We start from the raw sequence: 27,637 nt of genomic DNA, 5'->3' as shown, positions 1-27,637 counted from the left end.
ACATCAATGGAGTTCGAATTCTCGTAGGTTCCTTAGAATATAACTCTTTTCCTCTTTAAACTTTATTTAGATTCTCCCCCAAAACTTGCATGGGTATACAGTAAAACCCCAACAACTCCAACTTCTGGGGACAGTGTCATTAATTTGACGAATAAAGAGTTTTCGATTATCAGAGATTATAGTCCAAGACTGTTAGGTATCAGTTAGAAGAACAGTATACGTACATACCTGCATGTATTAAACTTAATCTACACTCTTTGAATGCCTACTTAGTGATGTTGTTGATAATTGTAATTTATTTGCATGTCAAAATACTATAGTAAAACTAAAAAAAAAAAAAAAAAAAAAAAATGGAAGTTGTAAAAGATTTGTAACAATCTATGATTTAAGAAAAAAAAGTATAAATTGGACAACAAGTATACAGTCACATAAGTGAGAGCAGTACTCCTAGGTGTGACAGAGCCGTGTGTACATGTGACACAGGTAGGGTGTGACACGGCCGTGTGTACATGTGACACAGGTAGGGTGTGTACATGTGACACAGGTAGAGTGTGACACAGCCGTGTGTACATGTGACACAGGTAGGGTGTGACACAGCCGTTTGTACATGTGACACAGGTAGGGTGTGACACGGCCGTGTGTACATGTGACACAGGTAGGGTGTGACACGGCCGTGTGTACATGTGACACAGGTAGGGTGTGTACATGTGACACAGGTAGAGTGTGACACAGCCGTGTGTACATGTGACACAGGTAGAGTGTGACACAGCCGTTTGTACATGTGACACAGGTAGAGTGTGACAGCCGTGTGTACATGTGACACAGGTAGAGTGTGACAGCCGTGTGTACATGTGACACAGGTAGGGTGTGACACGGCCATGTGTACATGTGACACAGGTAGAGTGTGACAGCTGTGTGTACATGTGACACAGGTAGTGTGTGACTCAGTTGTATGTACATGTGACACAGGTAGTGTATTCCAGTATACTGCAGTTGCTTCACTGGAGTCTTGCAACTTCTGATGATTCTTTTCTTAGATTAGAAGAAATGAAAGTTTATATAATACCGGTAGTTTGTTTGTTGTGTGACTTTCCCTGCAAAATGAATAAATTTTTTGTAGGATGAATACATTAGGTCTCATGTCACATTCAGGTTACTACCATGGTATTTTCTGACCAGCATTTATTGGCCTTTGTGTAGTTATCCTGCAATAAACCCATGTCTAAAAAGAAACAACCCCCTGTCTGATAACAAGACACCCCATGTCTGATAAGAAGACACCCAATGTCTGATAAGAAGACACCCCATGTCTGATAAGAAGACACCGAATGTCTGATAAGAAGACACTCAATGTCTGATAAGAAGACACCCAATGTCTGATAAGAAGACACCCTGTGTCTGGTAATAAGACACCTCTTGTCTGATAAGAAGACACCCAATGTCTGATAAGAAGACACCCTGTGTCTGGTAATAAGACACCCCTTGTCTGATAAGAAGACACCCAATGTCTGATAAGAAGACACCCAATGTCTGATAAGAAGACACCCAATGTCTGATAAGAAGACACCCCATGTCTGATAAGAAGACACCCAATGTCTGATAAGAAGACACGCAATGTCTGATAAGAAGACACTAAATGTCTGATAAGAAGACACCCAATGTCTGATAAGAAGACACCCAATGTCTGATAAGAAGACACTAAATGTCTGATAAGAAGACACCCAATGTCTGATAAGAAGACACAATGTCTGATAAGAAGACACCTAATGTCTGATAAGAAGACACCCCGTGTCTGATAAGAAGACACCCAATGTCTGATAAGAAGACACCCAATGTCTGAAGAAGACACCCAATGTCTGATAAGATGACACAATGTCTGATAAGAAGACACCTAATGTCTGATAAGAAGACACCCCGTGTCTGATAAGAAGACACCCAATGTCTGATAAGAAGACATCCAATGTCTGATAAGAAGACATCCAATGTCTGATAAGAAGACACCCCGTGTCTGATAAGAAGACACCCAATGTCTGATAAGAAGACACCCCGTGTTTGATAAGAAGAAACCCAATGTCTGATAAGAAGACACCCCTTGTCTGATAAGAAGACAACCAATGTCTGATAAGAAGACACCCAATGTCTGATAAGAAGACACTAAATGTCTGATAAGAAGACACCCAATGTCTGATAAGAAGACACAATGTCTGATAAGAAGACACCTAATGTCTGATAAGAAGACACCCCGTGTCTGATAAGAAGACACCCAATGTCTGATAAGAAGACACTAAATGTCTGATAAGAAGACACCCAATGTCTGATAAGAAGACACAATGTCTGATAAGAAGACACCTAATGTCTGATAAGAAGACACCCCGTGTCTGATAAGAAGACACCCAATGTCTGATAAGAAGACATCCAATGTCTGATAAGAAGACATCCAATGTCTGATAAGAAGACACCCCGTGTCTGATAAGAAGACACCCAATGTCTGATAAGAAGACACCCCGTGTTTGATAAGAAGAAACCCAATGTCTGATAAGAAGACACCCAATGTCTGATAAGAAGAAACCCCATGTCTGATAAGAAGAAACCCCATGTCTAAAAAGAAGACACCAATGTCTGATAAGAAGACACCCCTTGTCTGATAAGAAGACACCCCATGTCTGATAAGAAGACACCCAATGTCTGATAAGAAGACACCCAATGTCTGATAAGAAGACACCCCGTGTTTGATAAGAAGAAACCCCATGTCTGATAAGAAGAAACCCCATGTCTAAAAAGAAGACACCAATGTCTGATAAGAAGACACCCCTTGTCTGATAAGAAGACACCCCATGTCTGATAAGAAGACACCCAATGTCTGATAAGAAGACACCCAATGTCTGATAAGAAGACACCCAATGTCTGATAAGAAGACACCCAATGTCTGATAAGAAGACACCCCGTGTTTGATAAGAAGAAACCCCATGTCTGATAAGAAGAAACCCCATGTCTAAAAAGAAGACACCAATGTCTGATAAGAAGACACCCCTTGTCTGATAAGAAGACACCCCATGTCTGATAAGAAGACACCCAATGTCTGATAAGAAGACACCCAATGTCTGATAAGAAGACACCCAATGTCTGATAAGAAGACACCCAATGTCTGATAAGAAGACACCCAATGTCTGATAAGAAGACACATAATGTCTGATAAGAAGACCCCCCTTGTCTGATAAGAAGACACACAATGTCTGATAAGAAGACACCCAATGTCTGATAAGAAGACACCCAATGTCTGATAAGAAGACACCCAATGTCTGATAAGAAGACACCCAATGTCTGATAAGAAGACACCCCATGTCTGATAAGAAGACCCCCCTTGTCTGATAAGAAGACACCCAATGTCTGATAAGAAGACACCCAATGTCTGATAAGAAGACATCCAATGTCTGATAAGAAGACACCCCGTGTCTGATAAGAAGACACCCAATGTCTGATAAGAAGACACACAATGTCTGATAAGAAGACACCCAATGTCTGATAAGAAGACACCCAATGTCTGATAAGAAGACACCCCCTGTCTGATAAGAAGACACCCAATGTCTGATAAGAAGACACCCCCTGTCTGATAAGAAGACACCCAATGTCTGATAAGAAGACACACAATGTCTGATAAGAAGACACCCCATGTCTGATAAGAAGACACACAATGTCTGATAAGAAGACACCCAATGTCTGATAAGAAGACACCCAATGTCTGATAAGAAGACACCCAATGTCTGATAAGAAGACACCCAATGTCTGATAAGAAGACACCCAATGTCTGATAAGAAGACACCCAATGTCTGATAAGAAGACACCCAATGTCTGATAAGAAGACACACAATGTCTGATAAGAAGACACACAATGTCTGATAAGAAGACACCCAATGTCTGATAAGAAGACACCCAATGTCTGATAAGAAGACACCCCCTGTCTGATAAGAAGACACCCAATGTCTGATAAGAAGACACCCAATGTCTGATAAGAAGACACCCAATGTCTGATAAGAAGACACACAATGTCTGATAAGAAGACACCCAATGTCTGATAAGAAGACACCCAATGTCTGATAAGAAGACACCCAATGTCTGATAAGAAGACACCCAATGTCTGATAAGAAGACACACAATGTCTGATAAGAAGACACCCAATGTCTGGTTATAAGGCACCACTTGACTAGTAACAAGGTACTGCATGTCTGGTAATAAGCCAACAACTCATATCTGGTAATTAGCCAATTAACCCATGTTGTGTAATAAGCCATTCCTTTTGTTTGGGAGAGGTGAAGCTGATTGTCTATAAAGGAAACACAATATTGGGATATGTTGATATTTAACCTCCCCATGTGTGGCTGTTGTACTCGGTAGCCAAGTGGGTTAAGGTGTCCCGACACTTTAACAGCCTTCCACATCTGAGTTGCGAGTTCGAAAACCTATATGGGGCAGTTGCCAGGTACTGACCGTAGGCCAGTGGTTTTTCTCCGGGTACTCCGGCTTTCCCCCACCTCCAAAACCTGGCACGTCCTTAAATGACCTTGGCTGTTAATAGGACGTTAAACAAAACAAACCAAACCAAACTGTTGTACTGAAGTGAAAGCTGTTATTGTAAAACATACTGGAAGCTTCTGTTGTTATATCCTAGCAACTGCCATTGAGTTTCTGTCACAAAACAATTATTTTAATGAATGTTGCATTGAACTTTGATTTTAATCATTTTTATATCATTAATCACATTTGTTCTTGATGAATTTTTGTTTTCCACTTTTTTTCAAAAATCGACATAACTGAGATGTATCTCCTTCCCTAACTTTTTGTTAAAAGTATAAAAAATATTCAGATGTTGTATTGAATTGAATCAGATTTCATTCCTAGCAATTAAACTTTTAATTAAAGTGGAGAACAAATGAAAAGCTTGCATCCTTATCAGATGACCCTTCTACATGATTTCCTATGTCTCTGGAGAGTTCTAAAACAATTTAGCTCACAGTACGTGAATTTCATGCAAATTTAATTGCAAAAGATCATGTAATGTAACACTACTTGAATTTGTATTGCATCATCTGCAGCATACCAGCTCCTTACTTAAGTGTCCACTAGACCTATTGATTAAAGAATCATTAAATCTGGCATTTGTTTGTGTTAGAATAGATAATGTCTGGTATCCATTTGTCAACCGTGTAGAATACGGTGTCTCGGCAGATTGACTCGGCTAGGGAGAGATTCTCTGTACCTCATTTGGTAGATCAAGCTCCAGAAATATACACTATTGGTCCAAAGTTTGTTTCCTGATGGTATAGGCATTCTTTTCATTCATTAATGTATGATCCTAAGTAAATTCCAAATTTCTTGCCTGGTACAGTAATATCCTTGCATCCTGCAGTACATAACCAAATCAGTTTAAACGCATTTCTAATGAATTTTAATTTAATAAATCTAAAAAAAAATACTCCAGTTAGATTTCAAAATTATCACAATAGGGTGAAAGTATCAAAACTATCATATTTTTATGAGATTGTTTAGATGTGTGTTTCTCTACAAGAATGCTGTTACTTTAAATACTATGTTTGCTATCTCTAAGTTTATTGTACAATTGGGTATGGCTCTTGGCAGTATCAATACAACTTTGATCACCATGCATCACAGCAACAAAGAAACACATACAGGCAGTTGTTTGATTGATTGTGTCAGAACATTGCTTGTTTAGTATAAAAGGTTTGAATACATGACTGCTGCCATTTATAGTGCATGTGCCATTATATTTGATAATAAAACTCAGAGATACAAAAGTTTATCTGTAACATAGACATATATATATACAGTGTACACGTATTGGTTTTGATGTATGGACAGATTTTGTCAGTGTTTCCTCAATGCCTGTTAAATTGTATGTAGATGCAGTCTTTATTGAACAAATATAGACAGTTTTTATATGCCCATCAAATTTGATGGGAGTATTATGGTATGGCGTCCAGCATCATTTGCCCGGAGATCTCCTCCTACGTTTATTCACCGATTTCTTTGAAACTTGGCTGGCTATATATATAACCATGATATATAGTTTTGTTTGTCTGTTACTCATTTTGCTTTGACTATTTATGCGAAAGTTATTGCCCCTTGTTCATTTCGGTATCTGATATTTCTTTGAAATGTGGTAGGTTCCCAAACTTTTAAAAACGCAACATTGACTTTGTAATGCAAGTAAAGGTGTGGGTTAAAGCATCGCCACATATAATCAAGATAGTGTATAACACTATATGGCTTTGACAGCTAGGTCATATATTCTTCTGCCCCATTGTAATTTTATTGTTTAAGTCATGTAAACAATTGATAAGATACAGTCCTTATAAATTTCTTTTTGAATTTGAAATAAAGGCACTGTTTGTCAATTAGTAGAATTTCAAATATACACAAATTATGTCTTTTTTCATTACCTGCTGAATTACAAATGTAGGATCAAATGTCAAGGTCTTTTGTAGACACTATGCATTAATGTAAGAATTAAACAAGGAGTCAACTGACCAAATGTCAGTCACTTGGTCATAGGTCATGGTCAAATTTTGTATCTTTACTCTGATGAATATTTTGTTATGACAGTATGGAGCAATATTGGTTAGAATTAAAGGAGTTAACTAACCAAAGATCAAGGTCACTGTGTCAAAGTTCAAGGTAAAATTTTGTATCTTTGCACTGGTGAACATTTTACTATGACATGATGAAGCAAATTTGTTCAGAATTAAAGAAGGAGTCAACTGACCTAAGGTCTAGGTGGTCAAGTTTACTGGGTAAGAGGCAAGGTAACATTTTGTATATTATCACTGATTAACATTTTGTTAAGATATTATACAGCAATTTAGACACTGTCACATTTTCTGTAGATATACAAATATAGACACTGTCTTTGTTGATTACCTGTATAAATACAAATATAGACACTATCCTTGTAGACACCTGACCCAAAGGGCCGGTGAGCTAATGCCATGATGCAGCGTCCAACGTCCAACGTCCGTCTGTCGTCCGGTGCCCGTCAACATTTCCTTTAAATCCCTACTAGTCCTGAACACCGGAATGGATTTTGATGAAATTTGGTTGGGAGCATTATTTGGCAAAGGGGATCAAACTTTGTATGAATGGAGGGTGTGGTTCCCCTGGGGTTGGAGGGGCGGTGCCCTTAAGGGGAAATTGAGGTAAAGGTTAATCCTTTAAATCCCTACTTGTTCTGAAGGCTTGAATGGATTTTGATGAAATTTGGTCTGGAGCATTATTGGGGAAAGGGGATCAAACATTGTATAAGCGGAGGATGTGGCTCCCCTGGGGCCGGAGTAGTGGGGCCGAATAGGGAAATTGAGGTAAATCCTTTAAATTGCTACTAGTTTAAACCCTTGAGATCCCGACCCTATAACCATATAAAGCATTGCTGGACATCAAGAGATGAACACAATCCTGTTATAAATCTAGGCCCTTGATATATCTTTGAAACCATCAGGATCCCCAATCCATATCCATGTATAGCATTGTTGGGCATAAAGAGATAAACACAATCATGATCTAAAAATAGGTCCTGGGGTATTTCCAAACCCCTAGGGACTTCGTTTCTTTGATATATCTTTGAAACCATTGGGATCCCCACTCTATTATGGATAGTATTGTTGGGCATAAAGAGATACTAGCTGATCTAAAAATAGGCCATGGAATCTTTCCCCACCCCTTGGGACTTAGTTTCTTTTATATGTCTTTGAAATTATTGGGATCCCCACCCTATAACCATATAAAGCATTGTTGGGCAAAAAGCAGATAAACACAATTATGATGTTAAAATACCGATAGGCCCTGGGGTATTTCCCCATTCTTAAGGACTTAGTTTCTTTATTATATTTTTGATTCGTTGAAATCCCAGTCCAATAACCATATATAGCATTTTTTAATGTAAACTTTATTTTATTCATTCATTGGTAACACATGAAAAGTAGACACAATCAGAAAAAAAAATACAGCATGAAATGGATTCAGAAACAAGTTTTTTAAAAACTTATATTAATCCGTCTCCGTTAATGACTCATCAATTTAGCATGGTAACAAAGTGGGAGAATGAATATGAATATTGAAATAACTCTATATTGGAAAGAGACAGGTAGTGGGAAATGATAAGATGAGAAGGGAAAGAGAAAGAGGGAGACTGCCGATACCATTGTTCATTTAAAAAGAACTGCATGCTGATACAACTGTGAAAACGATAAATACAGAGTTGAAACGTGGAATTAATCGAATCTCTTGGAGCTGATAATGAATTGTTGCACACATTTAAAAATCAAGGAATTTTCGTCAAAAGTTAAGTTGTTGCTGCCAAAAGTAATATTTCTGTCGAAATAGGATGATTTAGGGCAAAGAGGGAACGATTTCGAAGGTCGGAAAAAAGTCTACAATGTAATAAAAAATGTTCGTTAGTTTCATCAACTTGACAGTAGGAGCAAAGTGGACTATTTACCAGATTCCTACGAAACAAATAATATTTTAGTGAACTACACTCCATCCTCAATCTTGCATGGTGAATCTGACCCAATCTACTGCCGATAAGAAAATATGGTGGGACTTTAAGATTTTGTGCGTTTAGATGATATTTTAGTTTTGTTATTGAGGGACTGGTTTTTATTCCATCAGGAAGTGCATTCCAAAGACTAATTACAGATGGCAGAAAGGATTTCATGAAAAGGCTTGTGCGACCGGAAGGTGGACGGAAATTATTACCTAATCTAGTGTTATGATCATGAATATTATTATTTCGATGAGGAAGTAATTCTTGAAGATACTGGGGAAGGAAACCATGAACTATTTTATGAAAGTGGATAATCTTGTGATGTTTGCGTCTTTGTTCTAGTGGAAGCCAGCCTGTTTCAAGATAAAGTTTTACCCTACTAGTAAGTCTAGTTCCACCAGTAACAATCCTTGCTGCTTCTAATTGAAGATCTTCTATGTCTGATTGGGCTTTGGAGAGATTGTCCCAGATTATGTCTCCATATTCAAAAATTGGACGAATCATAGAAAAATACAGAGTTTGAAGTGATGCACGATCTAAAGTAAACTTAAATCTACGTAGCATATTTAATTTGGGTGAAATTTTAGATTTTAGAAAATTTATGTGAACCGTCCACCCACCATTTTCCGAAAGAAATAAACCAAGATGTTTATGTGAGGTAACAGCAGTAAGTAAGGTATTAGTCATAGTTAATGGAGGATGTAGTGGGTTATTTGTCTTTTTAGATATTAATAAGGTTTCAGTTTTTGCAGGATTAAATTTAACCAACCACTTAGATGACCATTCATGAATCTTATTTAAATCGTGATTTAAAATATCTGTAGTGTTTCTAACTGTATCGACAATGACGTATAAGGATGTATCGTCTGCAAATAACTTTATATTAGCTCTTATGTCTTCCACAATATCGTTAATGAATATTAAAAACAACAACGGGCCAAGAATTGAACCTTGGGGAACTCCGGCTTTTACATTTGACCAATTAGAGAATTTACCATTAATTACTACTCTTTGTTTTCGATGAAGAAGATAATTTTTGAACCAATTTAGTAGAGAACCCCTTATCCCAATACATGACAATTTACATAAAAGTCCCTTATGCCAAACACGATCGAATGCTTTACTAACATCAAAAAATACCATTCTTACTTCTTTACCATTATCTAAAGCAGAGTAAATATCATGAGTGATAGCAAGTAGTTGATTAATGGGTGAATCGCAACGCCTGAATCCAGATTGGAAAGGGGAGAGTAGAGAGTGAGTATGTAAGAAATTGTAAACATATTTATAAACACATCTTTCCATGAGTTTACCAATAATGGAAAGTAATGAAATAGGTCTATAATTAGTTAAGATGGATTTACATTCTTTTTTGTGCACAGGCGTGACATTAGCTGACTTCCATTCTGTAGGAAAGATACCAGATTCGAGAGATTTGTTAAATAAAGAACAAAGAGGTTTACATATAATATCAGCAGATTCCTTGAGTAATCTAGCATTTACAAGATCAGGACCAATGGCTTTAGAGCAATCAAGATTCAGTATTGCATCCTTAACATCAGTAGCAGTTATGTTAATATTAGATAGATTATAGTTATGTCCATAGTCAATGTTAGGCAAAGCAGTGTTAGTATCATCAATATTAGATTGGGAACAGAAAAAATCGTTGAATAAACAAGCTTTTTCGAAATCGTCAGAGATGCAAGTGTCATTATGAAGAAGTGGGGGTATTGAAGAGTTTTTACGATTAGGAAATAATGAGTATACAGTTTTCCACCACTTCTTCACACTGAGATTTGAAGGTTTCCGAAGGTTTTCACAGAGGTTATTGACATATGCGACTTTAGCCTTTTTAATAGAATTGATACATTTATTACGAATTTGGCGGAAACTTGTCCAGTGAGCATCTGTTGGAGAACGTTTGGCTCTTTTGTGGGCACGTTTGCGTTTACGAATTAATCTTTTGATTTCATTTGACATCCAGGGTGGTTCATTAGATCGTACAGTGATAATTTTGTTAGGTATACATGTTTTAGCAATTGCAAGCAATGTGTCTGTAAAATTTTTGACCGAATCATCAATATCATCAACGTCGATCAGTGTATTCCAGTTTAAATCATTCAATTTCCCTCTAAATAAATCGTAATTTCCCTCATCGAAGAGCCAAATGTTACGCTTAAAACTTTGCTGGATCGGTTTAGTTATATTAAAAGAACAGAAAGTAGGACAATGGTATCTAACCGGTTGGTCAAGGAAGCTCTCTCCGACAATACATTTACTAATTATGCTACTATCACTAACACACACAATATCTAAAAGTGAGTTTGAGGATTCAGTAAAAAATGTTGAGGATTCTACTAATTGAGACAAGTTATAGAGAATAAGCATATCTCGCAAGTGAGAGGACTGATTTTCGACCAACAAGTTAGCGTTGAAATCACCTGTAAATACAATGTTAGTTATACCCGTGTTAAAGGCTTGTTCAACAGAGTGAGATATGTGAGACCAGGTGATAATTGGAGAATTTGGAGGTCTATAAAAAGTACCATACAAAAACTTCTCTGTGCCAAGAACTATTTCCAACCATACACATTCTATGGTTGGTAATTCTAGATCTTGCCTTCGTTTTGCAGATATCGTATCTTTAACGTAGACCGATATACCACCACCAATACGGTCAGGCCTACAGTAACAGAATGGGTCAGAGTAACCAGGCAAGCTGAGTTCCGGAGAGATATCAGTGACTTTTAGCCAAGTCTCAGTAAATGATAATATAGAGTATTTGTTAAGTTCGGTATAAAGTATATCGACTTTGTTATTAAGACTTTGAACATTGAGATGGACGAAAGAAAAGTTACGATCAAGATCAAGCTGATCACTTATATTTGAAAAAAGTGATGATGAAGATGAATTCAGAGACGAAGGACCAGGATTTACTTCAATATCGCCAGACAATATTAGTTGCCACTGGATAAGCGAAAAAAAGAGAGAAAACAGACAAGCAATGTCTACTAAAGAAACGATAATATTGTACGAGAACTTACCATGACAAAAATTGCGGATGGAATTGATTTGAGATCTAACAAATGACAAACAAATTAATAGAATCAGTAGTAATAACCCAACGCAAAGAGACTTGAGGATACTCAAATAGATGACATAGTTTGAGGACTGAACACAGTTGTTAAAGCTACCAATTCGAGCACGATATAGCGTTAGACTAACTGGCATTATGTAATGCCAAATAAGGTAATGTAAGAATCAGAACTGTGTGCAAGAACTGGTAGTTCAGCATATAATGAAATCAATGGCATAATAGGCAAGGCAGAAGGGGATCGAGAATAGAAAGGAAACAGAAAAAGTATAAGTAAGGTAAGTAGGAAAGCAAACATCAAGGTAAATATGCTAAGGATGGAATCAGAGCGGACCAGGGTATCAATACATTTATATATTTGTAGAGTGATACGATGTTTATCAGTGGAAATTATCGTTAAAGTATGGTATTGGTAAGTGTAGAAAAAGATTTGTGTAAGATGAACAAGAGCTCAATGCTAAATACATAATACAAGCTTCTGAATATTTAGATTATCATAAATGTAATCAAGTTAATGACATATTCGACATCTAAAGATACATGTAGAGTTGAAAACGGAAAGTTAGCAAATCAAATAAACATCCCATTTAAAACATTTTATGACTACATATTACACAACATACTTATCTGTGGATGTACAAAGCTCAAGTCAAACATAATGAAACGCGAAAGAAAAAATAAAGTATTTACATATGTACACCTTATTACTTTGACGTTTATCCTAATAGTTCCGATCAAATTAGGAAGATTAATATGAAATGTACCACACTGTAGAATATTTTATCATACATATATATCTAGTTCTAAACAAAGATAAAAGCACTAGTATCGAAGGCTTGGTTACATTTTTGTGATAAATTTATGAATGAATCAGACGGTTTCATAAATGTTTCTATGAAATCACATAATGATATATGAGATAAGTATGTAGTGATAGTATTAAATTTCAGACGAATCATGATCAAAAGGATCACATAATGGAGTATTCTATTACAGTTTAAGATAACACTAGTAAAATGTGTTAGTTCAAAAATGACCAACACAATTATTATGAATAGACACACAATTCAAATGTATAATTATGAGACCAAATATTGTTGCAGCGGTATAATGGTACCTCACGTTACATTAGATAATTTTCAATGAACACACCAATTGTATATTTCTGAATCAAGAAAAATAACCCAAACAAAACCCCATACAACTGCATTTTATGTGATTGGTATTAAACTGGGAGCAAGTATGTCATTATAACTTCCAGAAGGATAAAAAACAAAAGCATATGCATCATACTTCAAAAACTATTGAAACAATAATTATATTGAAATTCAGGATAAAAGATAAACGGATAAGGTCAGGCGAGTTAGTCGTTGACTTCACCTTTGTAATATTTCACAAACTTATACAAGGGGTATCAGCCTTCAGGGATAATCAGGAATAATGATTAAACCATTATAGAAGTACGAATGGAATTTCATTTTGTAATACATTTTCGAATAAATGAAAGTTCCATATCTGGTGTTTATAATAACATAGCATTTTATATCAGTATGGTGATAGTATTAAAATATAAATTACCTCTTTCATACATAATTTGTCAATTAATAGAACAACCATCATTGCTTGAGATAAACACATAGCTTACGATGTACTTGATCATTTCCAATGAATCATATATTAACTGATTGTTAGTAAAAAAGTAAATGTACATTTTATATGTATCATATATTAAGGATTTCCAGTGAATGTACCATAATTTTAAAATAAATGTACATTTTATATGTAACATATATTGAGGATTTCAAGTGAAGATGATAATAAGAATGGAACGAACAAAGTGAATATTTTTAATATGATCTGAGACACAACTTATTACGTCACAAACTAAGATTTGGTCAATTGGTGCAATGAAAGAGGGGCGAACAGTCCAGAATAATCCCTCTACCATTCTAACACCGATGTATTAACCGCAAGATTGTCAATGACATGACCAAATGGCACCAAGTCGTGCTCAGTTCGTATAGTGTGTAGTCTGGAAGACTTGTCCTTTACCAAAATCTTTCCATTTGTTGTCCATGTCTGAAGAATAGATTTAGTTCTGACAAGTCTCCTTGCCAGAAAGGCCAATTCGTCGCGATATCTAGTGAGATCTTCATTAACCGATATACCTTTGAATGATGGTTCGTTACGAAAGTTTCGGCTGGATTTTAACAGTTTGAATTTGCTGTCAACAGACTTCAGCCTCATAATGATCTGCCGAGGCTTACCTCGGCCAGCTTTTCCAACTCTGTGTGAACGCTCAATATCATCTACGCTCAAATCAACACCACAGGAGGTAGCAGCATCAAGAACGGTAGAGGTGGTGTCTTCCCGCTCGTTTTCAGGAAAACCTGAAAATCGAACTAGTGTTCTCCGGCCATATTGTTCCAAATCATCTAGTTTTAGACGTAACTCGGCGTTTTCAGCTTCCAGGGAAGAAACACGATTAAATAGAGGAGCAATATGCTTGTCAACAATGTTACCGATATCTGGTAAAAGGATTTCACGAACAGCAATCGCAATGCACTTGATATCGTTATTTGTTAGAGTGGACCCAGAGGGCTGTTGGTAATTCATCATTGGCACCATCTGCGGAGATTGAACCATTGGCACCATCTGTGGAGATTGGACCATTGTCTGGGACAGGAGCTGATTTGAGATCCCTGGATTTTGGCCAGTCTGAGAGTGATGAGGACTAGCGAAACCAGTATCAGTATCGGCCATAGTAGATGAGTAGTTAGTGATATACAGAGAGTCAGAATGGGGTTTGCTCTTTTTTGAAGATCTCGCTACTGGAGATGGAGTGGATGTTGAACTGAACGAGCGTACTCTTTTATTATTGTCTGGGTTCCGTCTACTATCCATACATGCAATGTGAGCAATTTAAGTGAATGAACCACCGCATGTAAACAAACAAGTGTAGTAACAAAGTTCAGTCAGGTATGCACGCACTCACAATTTACCTGTACGTGTCAAGTCTATAAATAGAACGAAGGTGAACACATGTATGGCACGGTAACTAACCGGTTGAGTGGTCACTATATGTTTATATAACACACGTTAACATATCAACCAAGCTCAAATTCCATATAATCAGTCAATTTTTAACATAATATTTCAATAACAGTACCTCTTCATGGCAGTACATATCGAGTCATTCCAGCAACATGGCCCTGGTGATTCCAGAAAGTGCAGAAAACTACATGGTATTGGAGAGCATAAACAAAGCGTGTTCTCCCACTCGCATACCGGATGTCAGTGATTTTTTGACATCAACAAACATAGATATGAACAAATTATAATTTAATTTTGTATGAAACACGCATTTTCATTGGCGGAAATAATTTTGTTATACCTCCATAACAAAATGTTTGACGTTGCGAAATGTAACGTCATTTTTGATTGGCTGATGACGTTGCGTAATAATTTATCACAGAAAAGAGTTCGCCAAAGAAAGTGAAATATCTTGGTGTGTATAAGACGAAATTAGATTATAAGAATTAACATAAATAATTTTTTCTGTTATACAGTCATAACATAAAAAACTGGAGTGTACTCTCTTCATAAACCGCTTCGCGGTTTATTTAGAGTACACTCCAGTTTTTTCTGTTATGACTGTATAACAGAAAAAATAATTTATGTTAATCCTTAAGAACATGAACATTATTTTGACGTTTGGTAAAATCCAACTAGGTGAGCTGATACAGGTCCTATGGGACTCTTGTTTATTACCTGTAGAATTACAAATATAGACATAGACTTTGTTCAAGGTACGTAGAATATTACAGTAGTATGTTTTCTGTTACAGCCACGTATATTCAGCTACCTGATTAAAGACCCCAAGGAATCCTTCCCAGGAACACTGGCCTGCTCCCATCGTGGCAGCCTGGTCAAGTTGATGACTGGTGAGAGCCTTATCTCCCAGATGAACAATTATTTCGAGTTTTTATTCGGCAATGCTAAGAGCACCAAAGCATTTTGGACATCACCGTACCTGGATGCCTGGGACCTAGGTATCATGGTGACCCATGCCATCCCTGTGATGAGTAGTGATGGAAAGTAAGTTTATTCTTGCCAACTTTGAAGAAATTTTACTGATCATTGGTTAAAATGGTACTCAAAAATAGGAGCCAGTTCATCCATTCCCTCCGGTATATAAATTGAAGAAGTTGGAGTAAAAGGAACAAAATGGCTATTTATAACTTTATAACATTTGTCTATTTACTTGTAAATTATTTTCAGCGTTATCTTTTTGTTTTGTATTTTTGTTTTTTGCTTATTTTATTCCATTATAAGTTAGATTTTCCTGGTAATCATATGGATATCTGATTCTGTTTTAAGTGAGTGATGGTATTCGTTACCAGTAAGATTCTTTGAAGATTGTATTTTAAAAATGTTAAGTCCTTGGTCATAGCCTAGTTGAATGTCTCCCCAGCATAATTGTCAATGTTCTTCCCTATCCCTTATCCCAAAATGAAGCATGTTGTTGAAGCATACATATTTAGTATAGCCTCGGTCATGTCTAACCCTAGTTGTCTATTGTTGTTTTTGTTTTATTTTTCTACAGAAACATTGGTGTAGTTGGTGTTGATGCCTGTTTTTTTCCTACAGAAACATTGGTGTAGTTGGTGTTGATGCCTGTTTTTTTCTACAGAAACATTGGTGTAGTTGGTTGATGCCTGTTTTTTTTCTACAGAAACATTGGTGTAGTTGGTGTTGATGCCTGTTTTTTTCTACAGAAACATTGGTGTAGTTGGTGTTGATGCCTGTTTTTTTTCTACAGAAACATTGGTGTAGTTGGTGTTGATGCCTGTTTTTTTTCTACAGAAACATTGGTGTAGTTGGTTGATGCCTGTTTTTTTTCTACAGAAACATTGGTGTAGTTGGTGTTGATGCCTGTTTTTTTCTACAGAAACATTGGTGTAGTTGGTGTTGATGCCTGTTTTTTTTCTACAGAAACATTGGTGTAGTTGGTGTTGATGCCTGTTTTTTTTCTACAGAAACATTGGTGTAGTTGGTGTTGATGCCTGTTTTTTTTCTACAGAAACATTGGTGTAGTTGGTTGATGCCTGTTTTTTTTCTACAGAAACATTAGTGTAGTTGGTGTTGATGCCTGTTTTTTTCTACAGAAACATTGGTGTAGTTGGTGTTGATGCCTGTTTTGTTTCCACAGAAACATTGGTGTAGTTGGTGTTGATGCCTGTTTTTTTTTCTACAGAAACATTGGTGTAGTTGGTGTTGATGCCTGTTTTTTTTCCACAGAAACATTGGTGTAGTTGGTGTTGATGCCTGTTTTTTTTTCTACAGAAACATTGGTGTAGTTGGTGTTGATGCCTGTTTTTTTCTACACAAACATTGGTGTAGTTGGTGTTGATGCCTGTTTTTTTTCCACAGAAACATTGGTGTAGTTGGTGTTGATGCCTGTTTTTTTTTCTACAGAAACATTGGTGTAGTTGGTGTTGATGCCTGTTATTTTCCTACACAAACATTGGTGTAGTTGGTGTTGATACCTGTTTTTTTTCTACAGAAACATTGGTGTAGTTGGTGTTGATGCCTGTTTTTTTTCTACAGAAACATTGGTGTAAGTTGGTGTTGATGCCTGTTTTTTTTCCACAGAAACATTGGTGTAGTTGGTGTTGATGCCTGTTTTTTTTCTACAGAAACATTGGTGTAGTTGGTGTTGACGCCTGTTTTTTTCTACAGAAACATTGGTGTAGTTGGTGTTGATGCCTGTTATTTTCCCACAGAAACATTGGTGTAGTTGGTGTTGATACCTGTTTTTTTTCTACAGAAACATTGGTGTAGTTGGTGTTGATGCCTGTTTTTTTTCCACAGAAACATTGGTGTAGTTGGTGTTGATGCCTGTTTTTTTTTCCACAGAAACATTGGTGTAGTTGGTTGATGCCTGTTTTTTTTCCACAGAAACATTGGTGTAGTTGGTGTTGATACCTGTTTTTTTTCTACAGAAACATTGGTGTAGTTGGTGTTGATGCCTGTTTTTTTTCCACAGAAACATTGGTGTAGTTGGTTGATGCCTGTTTTTTTTCCACAGAAACATTGGTGTAGTTGGTGTTGATGCCTGTTTTTTTTCCACAGAAACATTGGTGTAGTTGGTGTTGATGCCTGTTTTTTTTCCACAGAAACATTGGTGTAGTTGGTTGATGCCTGTTTTTTTTCTACAGAAACATTGGTGTAGTTGGTGTTGATACCTGTTTTTTTTCTACAGAAACATTGGTGTAGTTGATGTTGATGCCTGTTTTTTTTCCGCAGAAACATTGGTGTAGTTGGTGTTGATGCCTGTTTTTTTTCCTACAGAAACATTGGTGTAGTTGGTGTTGATGCCTGTTTTTTTTCCTACAGAAACATTGGTGTAGTTGGTGTTGATGCCTGTTTTTTGTCCTACAGAAACATTGGTGTAAGTTGGTGTTGATGCCTGTTTTTTTTCCACAGAAACATTGGTGTAGTTGGTGTTGATGCCTGTTTTTTTCTACAGAAACATTGGTGTAGTTGGTGTTGATACCTGTTTTTTTTTCCGCAGAAACATTGGTGTAGTTGGTGTTGATGCCTGTTTTTTGTCCTACAGAAACATTGGTGTAGTTGGTGTTGATGCCTGTTTTTTTTCCTACACAAACATTGGTGTAGTTGGTGTTGATGCCTGTTTTTTTTCCACAGAAACATTGGTGTAGTTGGTGTTGATGCCTGTTTTTTTTCCACAGAAACATTGGTGTAGTTGGTGTTGATGCCTGTTTTTTTCCTACACAAACATTGGTGTAGTTGGTGTTGTTGCCTGTTTTTTTTCCTACACAAACATTGGTGTAGTTGGTGTTGATGCCTGTTTTTTTTCCTACACAAACATTGGTGTAGTTGGTGTTGATGCCTGTTTTTTTTCTACAGAAACATTGGTGTAGTTTGTGTTGATGCCTGTTTTTTTTCTACACAAACATTGGTGTAGTTGGTGTTGATGCCTGTTTTGTTTCCACAGAAACATTGGTGTAGTTGGTGTTGATGCCTGTTTTTTTCCTACAGAAACATTGGTGTAGTTGGTGTTGATGCCTGTTTTTTTTCCACAGAAACATTGGTGTAGTTGGTGTTGATGCCTGTTTTTTTTTCTACAGAAACATTGGTGTAGTTGGTGTTGATGCCACATTGGATGAGATTGAGAATTTCCTCACTAAGCACCAGTGGGGAACGGTCTACTCCTTCCTCATAAACAACAAAGGGGAGACAATCTACCACCCAAGACTTAAACCCAGCACCAATGTAAGTGTACAGGTGTTAGTCAACCAATGAAATCACTCTATAGGACTCAGTCAACCAATGAAATCACTCTATAGGACTCAGTCAACCAATTAAGTCACTCTATAGGACTCAGTCAGCAAATGAAATCACTCTATAGGACTCAGTCAACCAATGAAATCTCTCTATAGGACTCAGTCAACCAATGAAGTCACTCTATATGACTCAGGAGGTTAATGAAGTTACTAATGCATAATGATATTTAGATCTTTTCCTTCTTACAGTCAAACCACATTATCTCCAATTCTTATATCTCAAAGACCCTGCTTAACTCCAGATAAAAACAACTATAAAAAATCTATATAAAATATACTCATGCAGCTACCTCCAATACTTGGAAAAGTTTAATTGAAGATGTTTAAAAAGTTTTTTCATGGTGTGACTTCTAGATGACGACTTGACTGTATATGTTGTAACATTATTTCTTCTTCCTTTTGGTTTGTCAGTTATAAGCCCAGATATCTGTATAAATTTTGCTTCATGTGAAAGTGTTTTAATTAACTGACTTCAGTTTAAAACTAACTGTAAACAGAATATGCTCTCTAGGCAGATTGTATAACTGTTTATAATTCACTGGAACTTATGTATAATTAGCAATACAAGTATAGGTAACAGTCGTCTAATGAACTCTGTATATCTCTGTCTATCTTAAAACAAATCTGGTTTGAAGATTTTACAATATTGAAAAGTTACAATTATCCACCTTTTTAGATAAAGGATATTAATTAAGTATTTATTTCTTACAATTTGGAATTAGGTAAAAAGTAGATATTAGCATTTATGTTCCAAATGCATCTTTGGGAGCAACTGACAAAAGTGAATATGATTATATTGTAAACTTTCTTTTCTGAGTTTTGATGAAACTTCATACATGTAGAACCTTAATCATTACTGAGCCATTTTACATGTGCAACTTGGTGTCTGATTGAAAAAACCATCATGTTCTCAAGAAAGTTGATACAGTTTGAGGACACACTAATAAAATTTATGATGATTGATGTATTTTCTGATAAATTTTGGTCATTTCTGGTCATTTAATCGAATCTTTGATAATGTCAACAAAATTGCTTATTCAAATTTTAAGGTGTTTTGTTTTAAAAATTCAAATTCTATCCTCAAACTGACTTTTGATTTTAATTCATGAAGATGGAAATTCACAAAACAAATGGTAATTTCAGAGTAAATAGAGTATTAGGATATTTGCTACATCGCTGGTGGTTGCTTTCTCAGTAAAACATACTGTTGTAAAAACCTGACCATATCTACCATGTCATTGTCTCTCACAGTGGTCTCCCTTTGATCATTACATTGTACACTATTTATATTAGCCATATGCTATTAGCAAAAATGCACACATAAAGTATATTCTGGTACTATTTTCTCAAAGTTTAAGCTAATCTGTTGTTTATTAAACCCAAGGATCTTTATATTTTCTTTTATTTATTAAAAACTCGCAGAAAGTTCCAGAAAATAACCAACAGCATTTTGTGCCGGTGTAGTATAGTCGGTTACTCGTCCTATATGTCCTTATATATACATACATACATACATATATATGTCATTTATTCACAGTTTGCGTTGTTTCCAAGATACCTTCCTGTATAATGCACACAGTAATATACTGGGTACATATCACAAAAAGACAACCTTGATACTCTGTTACCTTATCACATCCTATAATCAATTAATAAAACAAAAGTTTCAGTAAAGTGGAGTAATTTTCTCACAAGCACTACCCTGTTTTTCTCTTTTTCTTTTCTACATCCATAATTTTCCTCTCCCCTATCAATCTTTTGCTTTCGTTTTAGAATTTAATTCCCATCAAAAACCATAAGAGTACCAGATTTTGACAAGTAAAGCTGATAACATTCCCATATGGTATTATTGATAGCCATGCTGTCCTAACTGATATAATTATATATGTAATACTGTCATGCTATTTAACTCTGCCTGCTTGCGGATTGAAGTTCTGCCTGTGCTAATCTTACTGTGGGCAATGGGAGATCCTGTCTCCCTAAGATACAAAAAGTACTTATTGTGTCACCTGAAAAAGGCGACATATAGGTATCACTATGTCGGCGTAAGCGGTGGCGTTTCCGTGCGATAACTTGAGTTCCCTTGGGCCAGTCAAACTCAAACTTCATACAGTGCTTCCTTACCTAAAGTGCTTGCTTATGTTTGCTTTTCATGTTCAAAGGTCAAAGGTCAAGGTCACTGTTAGTATCAATAGAAAATTGGTTTCCATGCAATAACTTGAGTTTCATTGGGCCAATCAGACTCAAACTTTGTAATTTCAGGTTTGAAGGTCAAAGGTCAAGGTCACTGTTACTATAAATAGAAAATGTGTTTCCATGTGATAACTCGAGTTTTCCTTAACAATCAGGCTCAAACTTCATACAATGCTTCCGTACCAAAAGTGCTTGCTTAGATTGCTTTTCAGGTTCAAAGGTCAAAGGTCATTGTTACTATAAATAGAAAATAGGTTTGCTTGCGATAACTTGAGATCCCTTGGGTCAATCAAATGCAAAATTGATGCAGTGCATTCTTACAGGAAGTGCTTGCTTGGGATTGCTTTCAGGTTAGATGTTCAAAGGTCCAGGTCACTGTTACTATTACTATTAATAAAAAAAATTGGTTTCCATGTGATAACTCGAGTTCCCTTGGGTCAATCAAACTCAAACGTTGTATAGTGCTTCCTTATCAAAAGAGCTTGCTTTGGATTGCTTTTCAGGCTCGAAGGTCAAGGTCACTGTAAATAAATAGAAAATCTGTCCAGTTCCCTTTGGGTCAATCAACCTAAAGCTTCATATTATAGTTCATACTGGTTTCTGTTTGAAAATTACTAACCTGCGCAAATTACATTGGTGCTCAAATTACACTAGTTTTTTTACGGTAAATTTTGCTTGAAACTTGTTAGTTTGAATTGCGGAGCAGATCAGTTTGATTGCGGTTGGGGCGACACATTCACTTACATGGAGTTCTCGGGTATTCTAAATATAAGTCCATTACATCACTACTCACAGTTCCTGTAGCCTGTTTATGGTATTATGAAAGATTGATGTCACAATACATGTACAGTAAAACCCGGCTAACTTGACCTCCAAGGGAACATGTCAGTAGTTTGAAAAATATGAGGTATTCAAGTTATCAAAGGTTAGTCTCCCAAATTGTAAGGTACTGATCGTATGTTTACAAAAAAACATAATCTGAACATAAAGTTATAATTATACACTTAGTAGTCTAACAGTAAAGCACACTGATAGTTGGAATTTATGAATAATAAATTAAGATACACATCATCCTTTATCATCTTCGCTTAATATTGCCATTTCAATATTTGGTTTAAAACCAAAATGTAACTTTGTGCAACCATTGGAGGTTGTCATGTTAACAAACGATATAGACTTATTAGAAAGTGACCTATAAATCAACAGTTATAATTGGCACTTTTAATACTTTAAACTAGGTAAGTAATCATGACACTATCAATCTGGTAATTATCAGCTGTCTTGATTGACCCAACACATGAGATTGATTGAGTTAATCTGAGGTCAGAGGCAGACATGTGTGACACAGGTAAAAATTGTCAGTTGTTGCACCTGGGATGAATACGATAAATATGAAGGAAGGGGGATGAATAATAGTTTTAGGAATGCAGATTATTGAAGAACAGCGGTTCACGATATCCGAGGTTAATTAACAAAGAGTATATGAGGAGGTGGTGGGACCAATTAATTATATCAGCCAGCAGGCTGAGTATGAAGGGGAGATAATTATATTAGCAAGCATGCTAGGTATGAAAGGGAGATAATTATATTAGCAAGCATGCTAGGTATGAAGGGGAGATAATTATATTAGCTAGCAGGCTGGCTATGTAGAGGAAATAATTATATTAGCAAGCATGCTGGGTATGTAGAGGAGATAATTATATTAGCAAGCATGTTGGCTATGTAGGGGAGATAATTATATTAGCAAGCAGGCTGGCTATGTAGGGGAGATAATTATATTAGCAAGCATGCTAGGTATGAAGGGGAGATAATTATATTAGCAAGCATGCTGGGTATGTAGAGGAAATAATTATATTAGCAAGCAGGCTGGCTATGTAGAGGAAATAATTATATTAGCAAGCAGGCTGGCTATGTAGGGGAGATAATTATATTAGCAAGCATGCTGGGTATGTAGAGGAAATAATTATATTAACAAGCATTCTGGCTCTGTAGGGGAGATAATTATATTAGCAAGCAGGCTGAGTATGAAGGGGAGATAATTATATTAGCAAGCATGCTGGGTATGAAGGGGAGATAATTATATTAGCAAGCAGGCTGGCTATGTAGGGGAGATAATTATTTAGCAAGCAGGCTGGCTATGTAGGGGAGATAATTATTTAGCAAGCAGACTGGCTATGTAGGGGAGACAATTACTTAGCAAGCATGCTGGGTATGTAGGGGAGATAATTATATTAGCAAGCAGGCTGGCTATGTAGGGGAGATAATTATATTAGCAAGCATGCTGGGTATGAAGGGGAGATAATTATATTAGCACGCATGCTGGGTATGTAGAGGAGATAATTATATTAGCAAGCATGCTGGGTATGTAGGGGAGATAATTATATTAGCAAGCATGCTGGGTATGTAGAGGAGATAATTATATTAGAAAGCAAGCTAAGTATGAAGGGGAGATAATTATATTAGCAAGTAGGCTGAGTATGAAGTGGAGATAAGTACATGTGCAAGCAGGCTAGGTATGTAGGGGAGATAACTACATTAGCAAGCAGGTAACCGTTAATCACCAAAACCTAAAATGCCCTGTAATATACATGATGCATGCATAAATACAAAGTATAATCACAAGTTTGGGATGATATGACATTATAAGTTCCTTCACTTCTTCTCAGCACATTTAGGCTTTTAGTTTCCAATATCCAAATTTGATATGCGAGTACATTTCTGAGAGTCCTAAAGGTCTTGATTTCCAGAGTTAAGACCCTTATTATAATTTTGAACACATTTTCTGCACATATATGATATACGCTGTCACATATAAGTTACAACTGCTTAATTTTGTGAACCTCTTAGAATGGCAGTGTCTCATTCAAAAACCAATGCAGAATTGTAGCTCTTACATGTGATACTGATTGAAAAATTCTGAAGGTGGGGGAAGTTTTGTGTATTTATTACAATGCAATTACCTTATTTTTATTCATGTAGAACACATAACTTTTCTTGATTTTTGAGTAAGTAAGTGTATCCAGCTGGTATATTAATTGTATAAAGACTATATATGTAGTTTGTTGCCATTGATACTAAGTAGGAAGACAAGTGGAACTGTTTATACATGTTGTAAGTTGGAAGTAACTACAATACTATAAATTTATAATTCAAATTTGTATATATAGCTTTAAAATAAGGTTATTGTTCATTATGTATAACATGAATACTTGTAAAAGCCGATGCAAGTTCCTTTTTATCACATGATTATTTTTTAAATTTCTAAATTTATTTATTTATATTTTTTTTTGCAAATCATCAAGAAAACATGGTTTTCCATGTCACTCTCTAGTTCCTCAACGTTACCTTAATCCTTCATTACATTATTACATGATAGTATCATAATAGGTCCTGTTTATGAGTTAATATCCTTTTATTGGGTATATTCTCATAACAATATGGCTATCATGTGATAAATACATTACTCCTCAATTTTCTGTTGTTATTTATTAATCATAAATTCCATAAAGTTGTCATGTTGTAGTCTGTAATGCATGTGATGAGCAAAATATCCCAAATCTCCAATTATGTAAAAGTGTCTCAATAGTATCAATATATATCATGAACCAAAAATTTTCACAAAAAGTAGATGGATCCATTTTGATGCAAAATTTTATTTCTAGTAAATTAAGAGCATTTATTTAGGAAAAGCATAAAAAAAATTTTTTTTTGGGTTGTTCACTTAATTAGTTTGACATCAAATTTGAAAGGCAATAGGTAACACTTTTTCGTAATTTCAAGGGAGGTAAATCTTAAAGAACCTGTAGCAGTGCATCCATGAGTAAACGTGTACCATATGTTCTATGGGCTAACAGTTACCTTAAGTGTATAGGACTTACAAAGTATATATCTAACAGTATTTAGTAAAGTCTACTTCATGACTTCTTTCATTTTTTCAAACTGTTTTTCAAAGTCTAAACTAGTCTAAGCAAAATTGATAAAATCTATGCCAAATAATTGCAATACACATTGTAAATTAAAGATGTTTTCTATGATAATTTCAGCTGTTAGAAGATCCCATTTTTATTCCTATATCTCAATTGGAGACAGACATTGATAGAAAGCCAGCAGAATTTAGCTTGATAGAACAAGATATGAGGCAAGGAAAGACCGCATCTAAACATATTCCGAAGTCCAAGGATGGAAAAGCTAGGGTAAGTCTTGGGTACAGTCAAGTAAATTACTTTTTACTTTTTTTCATTCAGGCAACATTTACATGTATTAAAAAAGATGTTCTCAATTCACTGAATGCTGGGTGCTATATCTACAGTAGTCCCCCTATTATAGGACTGCTCATAGGACTTACATCAGGTGATCTTAAACAGGAGCATAGTCTTGTTTGGTAGGCTCTCCTCAGAGTGAGAAGATGCTTTGAACAAAGCAGAGGAGAAAAAATCTGCATAAGCCAACACAGTAGGACCAACTGAAAAAATGCTTTATTAAGAGGTTTCTAAATTATACAGTACCTAGGTATTTAATTAGTAAACCATCGAATACATGTACCTCATAAGTTCATTCTTGTCACCAACAAATTTTGCTATTTGGAGTCGAAATTGAGATGTCTACCTGGGATTTTCTTCATGTGATATTTTCCCCATATATTTGTAAGAATTATATTTAATATATATTATTCAAACAAAATTCACCAGTTTGATATTCTCTGTATAATCTGACGACAAAACTAGACATTCTAGTAAAAGAATCCTGATATACAGTATAATACCCATCATCAGGTATAATATATTCATTGTAATTGTGGTCTGCAGTGCAGGTTTTATATCTATATTATCACTGTTATAGATAAGTATTATTCTTGATTTTCAGACCTACTACTATGGAGCACTAAACGAGTCCGAGTATTCATTTGCCTACAGTTTAGCCGACACTGACAAGGTATGGATTTTCTGGTGCAGTTAACCATTGTTATTTCAGACATATTCAATAGTTCAATAGATAATTTTCATATATTCTTGTTTCTGGAAAATTCAATGTTTGCAGTTTGGAAAAGCCAGATTGAACTATATTAGTTGTAAGATTCAATATGTCCTGTAATAAGCCCATTGGGCCTGTTAAAACAATATTGGATTTAAAGTAGAGATTTGCCATTTTACTGAGTTGAAAAATGGTTGGGCTTATTGTATTATGGAACACAGAAAATATGTTAATGACGTACAAGTGATAGGATCAGTGACAAAGGTGTCCTCATAGCTAGATATGGCAATTATAACTTGTGTCACTGATACTGTTGGTTATACCAGAAATTGGGATCTTACTGGTTACTCATTGTTTATAGCATATATACCTTACTGAATGCATAACTACAAGAAGATTGAATTCACAAACTACTCCAGGCTCCTTGAATATTAATACAATACTGGAGATTACTAAATGGCTAAATTACATTGAAGTAATTTTTCATAGCTTTATGTGTGGATTTTGAATTTATTTCCATTTCTTTCAGTCTGTATATCATATGTTATACAGTCTGTATATCTGATGTTATACAGTCTGTATATCTTATGTTATATGGTCTGTATATCTTATGTTATACGGTCTGTATATCATATGTTATACAGTCTGTATATCTCATGTTATACGGTCTGTATATCATATGTTATATGGTCTGTATATCTTATGTTATACGGTCTGTATATCTTATGTTATATGGTCTGTATATCTCATGTTATACGGTCTGTATATCTTATGTTATACAGTCTGTATATCTTATGTTATATGGTCTGTATATCTTATATTATACGGTCTGTATATCTTATGTTATACGGTCTGTATATCTTATATTATACGGTCTGTATATCTTATGTTATATGGTCTGTATATCTCATGTTATACGGTCTGTATATCTTATGTTATACGGTCTGTATATCTTATATTATACGGTCTGTATATCTTATGTCTGTATATCTTATGTTATACGGTCTGTATATCTTATGTTATACGGTCTGTATATCTTATGTTATGCGGTCTGTATATCTTATGTTATACAGTCTGTATATCTTATGTTATACGGTCTGTATATCTTATATTATACGGTCTGTATATCTTATGTCTGTATATCTTATGTTATACGGTCTGTATATCTTATGTTATACGGTCTGTATATCTTATGTTATGCGGTCTGTATATCTTATGTTATACGGTCTGTATATCTTATGTTATACGGTCTGTATATCTTATGTTATACGGTCTGTATATCTTATGTTATATGGTCTGTATATCTTATGTTATACGGTCTGTATATCTTATGTCTGTATATCTTATGTTATACGGTCTGTATATCTATGTTATACGGTCTGTATATCTGATGTTATACGGTCTGTATATCTTATGTCTGTATATCTTATGTTATACGGTCTGTATATCTTATGT

General features: G+C 35.5%; 1 protein-coding gene across 1 annotated transcript in view; it reads left to right on the top strand.

Annotated features, from left to right (window-relative positions):
• LOC117325426 (voltage-dependent calcium channel subunit alpha-2/delta-2-like) overlaps positions 1-27,637 on the top strand; it is a 74,967-nt gene that overhangs the window by 28,581 nt on the left and 18,749 nt on the right. Inside the window, exons 11-14 of the mRNA XM_033881615.1 lie at positions 15,496-15,746; positions 18,803-18,947; positions 25,255-25,404; positions 26,075-26,143. Of these exons, the coding sequence (XP_033737506.1) occupies positions 15,496-15,746; positions 18,803-18,947; positions 25,255-25,404; positions 26,075-26,143 (615 nt within the window). The remainder of the gene's footprint in view (positions 1-15,495; positions 15,747-18,802; positions 18,948-25,254; positions 25,405-26,074; positions 26,144-27,637) is intronic.

Source organism: Pecten maximus, chromosome 4 (genome assembly GCF_902652985.1).
Source record: "Pecten maximus chromosome 4, xPecMax1.1, whole genome shotgun sequence".
NCBI lineage: Eukaryota > Metazoa > Mollusca > Bivalvia > Pectinida > Pectinidae > Pecten > Pecten maximus.
Note: the sequence above shows the minus strand (reverse complement) of the source record. Positions and strands in the feature narration are given on the sequence as shown.